The sequence below is a fragment of the Rhincodon typus genome, chromosome 17 (assembly GCF_021869965.1).
Source record: "Rhincodon typus isolate 14 chromosome 17, sRhiTyp1.1, whole genome shotgun sequence".
In the NCBI taxonomy this organism is placed as follows: Eukaryota; Metazoa; Chordata; class Chondrichthyes; order Orectolobiformes; family Rhincodontidae; genus Rhincodon; species Rhincodon typus.
In genome coordinates this window covers 41,981,809-41,993,543 of record NC_063348.1, presented here as the reverse complement: position 1 = coordinate 41,993,543, position 11,735 = coordinate 41,981,809, and the positions used below count along the sequence as shown (strand labels likewise).

Sequence of the window (11,735 nt, the reverse complement as noted above, 5' to 3'; positions counted from 1 at the left end):
CTAGGCCCGAAACATCAGCCTTCCTCCTCCTATGATGCTGCTTGGCCTGCTGTGTTCATCCAGCTCTACACCTTGTTATCTCAAAATTGATAACATTTTCAGCAAACAAAAATCTAAGGGTTATGGGACCAGGAAGTGTAGATAAGATCAGGATATTGTAAAGGGAACAAATTGGTCTATTCTGGCACTTGTGTAGGTTTAGCTAAAGGAAGGAAGGTATAATCATTTGCACCTTTTGACAGCTAGCCAGAGCAACGTACACTGGAATCCTGCGCCTTGCTCCTCTCCAATTTTAAAGGAACAATACAGGGACCGGTTTTATTAGTGATTCAAGCCAATTTCTGCATTCCACAGACTAAGTCACTTGTGCAGATACACAAACCCATTTTAAGAACATTAAAATAGGTTCCAGCTGTAATTATCAGCTGGGTTCAAGGTAATTTCTTCTCCCCCCACAGGGGGGTGAACAGCTGACAATTTTACAATAAGCTGCCACCTCTAAAAAGGGTGAAGAATGTCACACTTGAGATCGTGAACTTACCTCCTGTACAATCCATTGAGTCTATGGCTGGAAGTCTGGCATTCATTCACAACATCAACCCATCTATGTACAGTGGTAAATCTGTACAAACTGCAGCTACTGTCTTCAAATGTAGACTCTTTCTTATCCTTGCCAAAAAGTTTTGTTCCAACTGCTTCAAACACCTTATTGTCCATCAAAGCCTGACAAAGCCGCACCACTTTTGACCGTGAAATTTCAGCTTCACCAAAATAGCAATTCTGCAGAAGGTGACTCAGAATAAGATCAACAGCATCAGAACCAAGGAAACAGTCATTGTGATGTTTTAGATGGTGTCTGCGACGTTTCACCTCCACTTCTGACTGAAGGGCAACAATTATGTTACACCAAATACGAGTTGCTCTAAATGGCTTTGAAGTTGGCAATTCTGAAAGAAAAAAAGTAGTCTAAAATATCATATCACATGATACTGAAGTATCAACCCTGTCTCAGTGGGTAACATACACCTCAAAGTTTGGGTTCAAATACCATTGCAGAGTCTTGAGCACAATTCACCTATAGTAGTATGCTAAGCGAATGCTCCATTGCTATCTTTGGAGATATTAAAACAAGGCCTGCCTCTTCTCAGGGGAAGGTAAAAGACCCCACAAAAGCAAAGAAGTTCTCCTTGTGTTCTGGATCAACACAACAATTGGCCTAAACATAGCTAGAACTGTTTTCCCCTTGGATAAGACAGAAAAGGAGAAAAGTGATAATTTTTAAATAGTCTGAAGAATCAGGACAGAGGCATGTCAGATATGTAAAGTCTGTTTGCACTGTTGAAAGGAAAGAGAGGTGGGGGGGTGGTGTGATAGTGATTCAAGATAAACAGAATAAGCAATGGAAGTATGGGAGATACTTCTCTCCCACCCCCAAATTGATTGTTTAGGAAGGATAAGAGGACCAGTTGTACAAGTGATTCCAGCCAATTTTTACATTCTGCAGACTAGTTGCACAGCTTAGATTATTTTGCCTTAAAAGTTTGGTGGAGGCAGGTATGTATCAAGGCATTCAAAACAGGATTAGATCATTATCTGAAATGGTGGAACATGCAGGGCTACAGGGAAGAGGAGTGGAAAGGTAGGAGGAGCCTTGCTGATTTGAAAAGTCAACAGACATGGGCTGAATTGTTCTCTACCCTGAAACAATTGAAATCCTGAGAGATATTTTAGGAGATAGGGGTAAAAACTGAGGTGCTTTTAAACTCATGCGGATCATGAATTGCATCATGGTTTAATTAGTGCTCAGCTTTGGACACATTACGGATAAAAGTCATGGAGCATTTCAGTATAATCCCAGTGATGGACCTTCAGTTGAGAGTAGAACACTGAGGGATGAAGTACTTCAGCTAAAGCTTGGTTGGAGAACCTTGATTGTTCTCCCAAGAGAAAACTGGTTTGTGGTACTTCAGAATGATTCAGATTATGGTGGGTGTGGATAAAGTAGATAAAGAAATACTGTTTCTATTTAGCTGATTGAACAAATTTATTACTTGAGTGAGGGACAGAAATAAAAAGAGCTAAGGGAAAAGAAGAAACATGTGGTCATCACCTGGACCTCACTGCCTTCAGCGATGGTGATAGGAGGGGCAATTTCAAAAGAAAAATTGAATGGATACCAGAGAAGAATAAGTGAAGGCTACATGGATAGGGGAAGGAAAAATAATACTAACTGGATTGCTTTAGAAAGCAAGCTGGGCCAACCAGCCAACTCTTGTGCCATCATGATTAACAAACCAAAGAAATGGGGCTCTTTAGCGTAATTAAAAATTAAGAATTGAACAAAATGGAAGTTAAAAATCTCTTTCAAATAAGAATCAGGAAACCTATTTTCAGTGGCTGATGAATCAATTATTACAGAATAACATTAAAATCAGCAATGTTAGAACATGCTTTAAATCCTGAGGCTTGCAGTGTTCGGTCACTTGTATCTTAGTGTGGGTGCCAAATTAATAATTGTCTAAAAGGGAAGTGGATAAATATTTGAAAGACGTTTAACTTCCAGAAAAGCTAAAGTGGGATTTGGTGATTGGTATTGAGAAAGTACAAGCCTGAATGATCCCTTCAACTCAAATTCAATTTGTAGTCAAGAAGCTGAATGCTAGGAATTATCCAAGCTATTCTGCCATTTTCACAATTAGAAAACAAAAAGGTATTTGAAAAGTGGTTTAAAAAAGTGTTTTAAATTTACAGTCTCAAATATGAGAACATTAACAGAACTAGTTTTCCAGAGAGTAACTAGATAGTTATGCTTGTTCAAGTTAAGAATTCATTTTTGCAGGATGTTGGCATCACTGGCTGGATAGCATTGATTGCTTGTTTGTAGTTGCTGTTAAGATGGTGATGAGCTGCCTCCTTGAATCACTGCAGTCCACATGTAAATTGAAAAATCCCTTGTACCTAAGGTACTGGATTGGACTTTAATACTGTTCTGTATGAAAGATAGACAGCAAAAACATTTAGAAACAAGACCTGGGCAAGGGAAACCCCACAAAAATAAGGTGAACATCTGTAGGGAGGTTCATTCTATACTGTGAGCCAAATGGGTTCATCAACACAAGTCAATCCATTGGTTATTTATATTCTAGATACTGCTCACTATATTTATCTCAGGTAAAATAAAGCAGCTTTATTCTACTGTGAAGATTAGATTAATAAATTCCAAACAGGAGAACATTTGATCCACTTTGTGCATCAGCTTTCTGAAGTGATCAGTTTAACTAGTCCCATGCCACTTGCTCGTTTCAAAAATCATTCATCTAAAATTTCTTTGAAAGTTATGCCTGAGTCAGCTCCCACCACCTATTCAGGCAGTACATTCTAGGACATAACTCACTGTATAAAAACAATAAGCCTTATTGTAATTGTGAAGATATTGTGGCTGGAGGGTATTTTGTCCTTTTCTTTAGAGAGGTTGCTCCAGGCCAATAAAGCAAACAGCTCATGTTGCCTTGGTTCCCCCCCGCCCCAAAAGTTGGAACAATAGAAACAGCAAGGGGTGGGATCAAGCTCCTACAGAACCAGGATTTTAGTTTTACTTTATTGTTACTGGGGGTCTTGAAGCTGGAAGCTTATTCCTCTGTTACAGTTAAAAGCTTGGGTTCTCTTCTTGCTGCTAGACAATCTATTTTACTAAATTTGCCTTTGCCAAGGATTTAATTTATGGGATGTTACTATAGCAGCACAGTTGCTGTTTAGTAGTTAAACAATCTATTATTCTGTTAAGTTTTCCAAATGAGTTAAAAGTTAGATCAATTCCTTATTCTTACACCAGATAGTTTTAAACAAAAAAAGTGTTCTTGAAGCCTGGTAGTTTTGAATTGTGTCTGGAACACCATAAACTTACCTTTTAAAAATAATAGTTGGCATCTAGGCTACCTTAATATGAGATTTGGCCTGGTCCATACCTTTAATTTTGTCCTCAAAGTCTACCACTGGAAGCAGTTTCTCCCCATATACTCAAAAACTCCTGTTTTGTTCATCTGAAATATCCCCCTAACCATGTCAAATGGAGTGCAATCCCAGCTTCTCCCATCTCCAAACAGGAAATTCTCTTGTCCCAGTTACCACTATTTTAGCAAATCTTTTCACCCTCTCCATAGCCTTGAAATCCCATGGTTTGTGTGTGTCAAGAAACTTTGGAATTCTTTCCCAGAATGCAATGGAGCATCATTAAATCAATATTTAAGGCAAAAGTGAACAGATTCTTGATAAATCCCAGAAAGGCTCAGAGTAGGCAAGAATCAGACCAGCAAGAGTTGCAGAACAACTATGAGGTGCCAAATAGTTGACTGCTCTTAATTCAAATATTCATATCGGAATCAGAATCCCTACAGTTCAGATATAGGCTGTTCAGCCCATAGAGTCTGCACCAACCCTCTGAATAGCATCCCACCCAGACCCACTATCTCAACCCCACACTCCCCATGTGGAATCCACCTAGCCTTCACATCTCTGGATACTGGGGCAATTTAGAACAGGCAATCCAACAAACTTATACATCTTTGGACGGTGGGAAGAAACCAGAACAGCTGGAAGAAACATGCAAATTTGACAGTCACCCAAGGCTGGGAACAAACCCAGGTCCCAATGCTGAGGTAGTAGTGTTAACTCAAGTGCCAACCTGCCATCCTAATGGCTATATGCCAACATTAAGTAATCAGCAAGTTTCCCTGGCTTTAGCATTCCAATTGAAAGAGCAGCCTTCTTAATTTACCATCTCACCTTCAAAAGATTTGTTTACACACACCCCTTTTGTATGTTTATGTACCTGCTTAAAGTGTTACCATTTAGTTACCTTTAGTCTTCCTCTCAAAATGAATTATGTTTAAATAATTTCAATTGCTATATGTCTTTTCACACATCAAACCTACCTGACAATTGGATTTCATTGTTTATTTTTATCACTGCCAAGTTTCATGTCTACTTCAAACTTTGACATAGAAAACAGGAGCTCAAGGGCACATTCTGGTCATTAACATTTACCAGAGAAACAAAAGCCCTAAACCTGGCTCCTAAGGAATACTACTCACTTCTCCAGCACGAGAAACAAACATTTACTGTTACTCTTAACAATCCGTTATGTGTATCAGTTGTTTCTTTAAATCTTGCTTAGGACTTTGTCCCACACCTTTTGAAATTCTGATGCAAGAAACCAACCACAGTTGCCTCATTAAGCCTCTGGTGCCTCCAAAAGCACAACTAAAGTTTTGTAAAAAAAAGTGTCAAATTGATTGTTTTGGCATTTTATTTTCAAAATCATTAGCCCATACCTTTAAAAGATTCTGTCCAGGATTGTCTGTAAAGTGGTCATCACTCATTAACCTCACTGGTCTGCATTGCCTGGTTTAGCCTTTGGGGGATTTCGAAAACAAAGAAAGGTGTGCAAGAGACAAATATCCAACACTGATCACAGGGAATGTATTGTGACAACCCTGGGTTCCATCATCCACAAGCAAATACAGAGCAGTTAAAGTCAGTTTCTTAAAGGGCATTAACCACATATGGAAGTAACTGAAACAATCAGATGATATCTGCCTATTACAATGGACAAATTTTATTACCCATGTTGTCTTCGTAACACTGGTAATAAAAATCATGTTAAATTGACTGTTAATTTGGCAAGTTAAGTAGATTCCAAAATACAAATTAGTATAATGAGGTAGAATTAAGCTAAGTTTTTAAAAAATGAATATCCAAAATCGATGGCATTCTTAATTTTGCAATAGCTCAAAATGGAAAACTGACAGCACAGAGGAACAGCCATTGACACTGCCAGCAAAATACTGGACAAGCAGAAAGTCTGATTCAGAATCCTTCTATCCCTTAATAGGCAACTTAAAAAAACACTGCATGAGCTGAGGCTCACTGATTTCCATGCCAAGCTGCAACTGAAACTATTCCTCTCAAAGTATCATTAAATTGGGATTAAAGTATTTGGCAACATGAGTCACTAGTGTTCCAGGATACTATTTAAACAACATGAATGAGATTACAGGAATTTAAAAGCTATGACACCCACAAAGATAAACCATGCAAATCCTAACTAACAATTTGCATAGAATTTTTAAAGAAAAAAGAGTTTGAAGGTGCATCATAGGAAGTTAAAGTGATACCAAGCCACACGAGGTCAAATGCTTTGTCAAAGAGGCATGGTGAGAAGGTGAATCTTTAAAAAGGAGAATGGACACACAGCAGACGTGTTTAAGGAATTCCAGCTTTAAGGACTATTCTGTTGAAGATACTTCAGTTAAAATCAGGCTGCTCAAGAGACCAGAATTGGAAGGGCACAGGTCTAAGGGTTATGGGGCTGGAGGAGATTGAGCTAGGAGAGGCAAAGATGCAGAGAGATTTGAAAAACCAGGCTGAGAATTTTGTTAAAAGGTCAAGGTTATTGTCTAACCAAGGACAAAAATGTAGCTTAAAACACAGGGATTATGGACAAAATGACATCTGCTTCAAGTCAAGATGCAGAAACAGGTAAGTTTTAGTGACTAAGGAGATGCGGAATCAGAAGCTCAAATATGATAGACAAAACAAAATGTGAATTAGCCTCAGACAGTTACTAGGGAGAAGCTGGAAATTGGTGTTAAGTGTTTGTGGCTGATACCAAAAACAATTATTTCAATTTTAATATTTATCATTTGGGATTAGATTCTGTATCTGGATGAAAAAATTGTAACACTTAGCTAGATTAACTGGTCCATTTCAATTAATAATTAGGTTTCAAATGGAATTTGTGATTAAACATTGCAATTCAAAACCACTTAATATTGTCAAAAAAGGAAAACATGATCCTTCAGTATTTTCCAATCAGCACCTCAGTACTTTTTACTGTTCTATGACAATAGTATCAGGTACACTTTACATGACATTCACTTGTTTTAATTGTGGGAGAAAGATGTATCTTTGAAGATGAGAATCTATTCACTAAAACAAGCAGCCAGTAGACTTTTACCAATGCAGGAAAGAGTACAAATTGCTTTGTTTAGCTATGTTGCATCTTTATCAAAGACAAAAATTGGTCCCAAAGTAGGAATGATGGGAAAGCCACCAATTAAATATTCATACAGAAATGCCAACCAGGTTACAATAATGATTAGATATAATGCTCAAACTCCAAACCAAACAAGTTTTACATGTATAGTTAAACATGTTTATAAAAAGGCCTTGTGGCACTAACTGATGCACTTATGACAGAAGAAACTAAATAGTTAATAAAGCATAATTCACAAGTGTTTCAATGTTCACATTTCTTCCACTTATTGATTGATTAAAATGGCAACTGTTGACAACACATGAATTGTTAGTGTCAAGCATAACAATATGAATTGTTATTTAACTTGCTATTTCTAGTTGGCATCTATTAGGTCTATAGACAAAATGGTGCAAGAATTTAAAGCACTGACAAAGAGGTGTTTTATCAATGGGGATACAGTATTCCTAAGCACTTCACGTCTATAACAAAGAATTGCATAACAGCATCTTTGACCACCTCAGGATGTTCTGACCAATGATATATTTCATAGAATCCCTGCAGTGTGGAAACAGGCCATTTGGCCCGACAAGTCCACACTGCCCCTCCGAAGAACATCCCACCCAGACCTATTTCCCTACCCCTGATTTCCCATGTCTAACCCACCTAACCTAAAAGAACCCTGGGCACTATGGACAATTTAGCATGACCAATCCACCTACCCTGCACACCTTTGGACTGTGGGAGGAAACCAGAGGACCAGGAGGAAACCCACAGTCACAGGGACAATATACAAACTCCAAACAGACAGTCACCCGAGGCTGGAATCAAACCCGGGTGCCTGGCGTTGAGAGGCAGCAGTGCTAAACCACTGAGCCGTGAACTATAGCCACAAAAAGATTGTGTACTGTAACACCTATAAAGGTAATTAATTCAGATAGGAAACAGATCACAAAAAGAGATTTGTATTTTAATAGTTTTGGCAATCACTACAACATGTCTAAAACACAAGGCCAGGTCAACAGTTAGGTCCCAACTGAACTCCCAAGGATACAAGTGCCAGGAGAGACAAGAACCCAAGATCCCTATTAAATACTGGAAATCCAGATTCTGGAGTGACCTCTGCACTGATTAGCAACAAGTTTTACTTTCACAATTTATTTGTGGTGGTCAGTCACTGAACATATTCACAACAGGCCAATGTACTTTAAAATTAAAAGTTATTACAGAAAAAAGGATAAGTGAGTTAGACTACACTAGAACCAATTGAAATAATCTTGCAATAAATACTGGGATTCAGGGAGAGTTTGCCATTTGGATACAAAATTGGCTTGATGGTAGGAGACAGCAGGTGGTGTTGGAAAGTTTCTCCCACCCAGACAGGAGGCCTGTGAGCAGCAATGTTCCACAGGGATCAGTGCCGAGTCCACTGTTGATTGTCATTTATGATCCTTTGGACGAGAATTTAGGAGGCATGGTTATTAAGTTTGCAGATGACAGCAAACTTGTTGGCATAGTGGACAGTGAAGGTGGTTATCCAAGATTACAAAGGGATCTTCAGCAATTGGGCCAATGGGCTGAGGAGTGGCAGGGGGAGTTTAATTTGGATAAGTGTGGAATATTGCATTTTGGTAATATGAATAAGGGCAGGACTTGTACAGTTAATGGCAAGGCCTTGGATAGTGTCCAGAGACTCAGGGGTTCAGGGAACTTGTTCTTTGTAAGTTGCATCACAGATAAACAGGGTTATTAAGGAGGCATTTGGCACACTTGCCTCCAGTGCTCAGACCATTGAATATAGGAGTTGGGACATCATGTTGATGTTGTACAGGATGCTGGTGAGGCCAGAGTATTATTTACAGTTCTGGTTGCCATGCTATAGAAAGGATATTAATTTAGACAGAATTCAGAAGAGATTTACCAGAATATTGCTAGGACTGAAGGGTTTGCGTTATAAGGAGAGACTGGGAGACGGATTTTGTGGAACGAATTGCCAGAGGAAATGGTAGATGCAGGGAGAGTTAGAACAATTAAAAGAGACAGACACAGTCAGGTATGTGATTAGAAGAGAGTTGAGGGACACAGGCAAGTGGGAGTAGTTTAGCTTGAAAAAACAAAATTGGTTGGCATGGAAAAGTCAGACCGTTTCTGGGCTACATAACTATTACCAGGAATAAATATGCTCTTATCTTTAAGAGTCTTCCAGATACTTAAACCTCAGCAAAGGGTCACACTGTTCCACATGAGAATTCCTGGAGTTGTGGCTCAAGCCAATTGTCAAACCTTTGCATTAATGACATGTAACAGTAAGTGGAAGTTTCTTCAAGACTTAAGCTGTCTGACACAGCTCACTCATTTCTCAATATTGTTTCCTTGAACTCCTCTTCCAAAGCCTTCTGTTTCTGGAGCTTTTCTTACTGATATTAAGCCACTTAAAAAAAAACTTTCTTCTGCACTGAGTGCAGTAACTGCACCGTTGCATTCAAGTAATTATTCCTGCATGAGCTTCTCCCTGAAGGCCTGCAGGATCATAGTCTTTTAAACCATCTTGACACCCCAAAAAGGTTCACTGCACATGCACGCTTCGTGAACACTCTGCCAGTTGTAAATGGTATTGCAAAATACAATGATATTGTAAATTGGATCATGGCAGCATCCAAAGAATAATAAAGTACAAACAGGACACAATGATATCACTGGCAGTGATTTTGGGGTCTGTCAGACAGGCAGACAAACATTCTCTACTAAAAAAATGGTTTTCTGTCCATTTTCAGATGATATAGGGTGTTATTGCTAGGCAGCAACATTTTCTCCTATGTCTTATACCTTCATTTCTAAAGCATAACTATTAAGCTCAATGTTTTAAAAAATTCATTTACATACATGCAAATAAGTTTCCAGACAATCTTACACCATTCAGAAATCAAAACTAAAATCTGTCTCCTCTTAACACAAGAATCAAAATCACTTTAGAACTCGTGCTCCTAATAATCATGAAGCTTCATCATAAAACAAAAGAATTAAAGACATGTTGAGCTTCACACTACCAATACAGGTTGAATCCACGCTGGAGCCTCAACACCATATCTGAAAGTTCAATGTTTAAAAAAAAAATCAGCATACTTGCTTTCTTACAACCTGAAAGCAAAGTAATGACCAACGACAGCAATAAAACCAAGTCCCACTGCAGCTGAATAATGCAATCTAGAGATAACCAATTGTGCTCAAAATTCAACAATACATTTAGAGGGAAACACATTGGCTTGGGTTATAAGTAATTAACTGAAAGTGAGGACAAAAGAACTGCAGATGCTGTAAATCAGGAACAAAAACAAAGTTGTTGGAAAAGCTCAGCAGATCTGGCAACATCTGTGAAGGAGAAAACAGAGTTAACGTTTTGAGTCCTGTGACCCTTTCTCAGAAAAGATAGTGGCTGGGAAAACATCAGTTTATATGCAGAAAATAGGGAGGTGGGTAGTAAATGATAGGATAGAGCCCAAAGAGAGAGAAAGACAGTTGGACAGACAAAGGAGTTGCTAACTATCAGGCTGGGAGGATGAATAGTTGTTAATGGGACTGTTGGTGAATAACAACAGCAGGTGTGTAATGGCAGGCTATGTGGTAACATAGCCTGGTGTGTGGGGTGGGAGCTGGGACATGGGAGAATTTAGGCCCTAAAATTATTGAACTCAATATTGAGTCCGGAGGGCTGTAGGGTGCCCAAGCGGAAAATGAGGTGTTGTTCCTCCAGTTTGCATTGGGCTTCACTGGAACAGTGTAGCAAGCCAGAGACAGAGATGCGATCCGATTCTCCAGCATCTGCAGTTCCTACTTTCTCAGAGACAGAGATGTTGGCCAGGGAGCAGGGCGGTGCATTGAAGTGGCAGGCAACAGGTAGTTCAGGGTCTTTTTTGCGAGTAGAACGTAGATGTTCTGTAAAGCGGTCACCAAGTCTACGCTTCGTTTCCCCAATGTAGAGGAGACCACATCAGCTCAAGTACAGCTTCTCTCCACAAAGCCACTGATCCAAGGTATATCCTCACTTGGGAGATAGTAGGAACTGCAGATGCTGGAGAATCCGAGACAAGGTGCAGGGCTGGATGAACACAGCAGGCCAAGCAGCATCATAGGAGCAGAGAGGCTGACGTTTCGGGCCTAGACCCTTCATCAGATGATGTTGCTTGGCCTGCTGTGTTCATCCAGCCCTGCACCTTGTTGTCTCTATATCCTCACTTGCTCGATTTTCTTTCATCGAAAGGAAGTGGAGAACCACTGTAGATCACTATCCCTGGGTTCAATTAGTTTTAACCCAGCACTCCCATTTTCTCATCACCCTCACACAACAACCTTTTTTTTAAAAAAGAAAAAACCCGTTGCGGGTTTAATAATAGGTGATACGAAACAGGTAACAACCTCAACCCCAGGGACACCTTTAGAGAGGATAGGATACTTTCAGTTAAGACGTTTGTAACACGGTGACGCAAAGTTAAAACAATTCAATTCGATTTCAGGAATAGAAAAGAAAAAGCTATTTAAGCGCCTACAGAGGCGCTATACAAATGTTGCTACTGGAAATGCTCCTGACCCCTAATGATCCAGTTCTCTCCTCTTTACAGCTGAAGACCATTAACCAGCGCCTATTTCCAGCCTGAGGGGTCAGAAGTGAAACAGATAGCTAATATGCCAGCTCGCCGAAGTCTTC

At 39.4% G+C, this 11,735-nt stretch overlaps 1 protein-coding gene across 2 annotated transcripts in view; it reads right to left on the bottom strand.

Annotated features, from left to right (window-relative positions):
- Positions 1 to 11,735, bottom strand: part of depdc7a (DEP domain containing 7, paralog a) — a 40,199-nt gene that overhangs the window by 27,552 nt on the left and 912 nt on the right. For both annotated transcript variants that reach the window (XM_048607032.1, XM_048607033.1), the window contains exon 2: positions 542 to 947. In XM_048607032.1, coding sequence (XP_048462989.1) covers positions 542 to 947 — 406 coding nt within the window. The remainder of the gene's footprint in view (positions 1 to 541; positions 948 to 11,735) is intronic.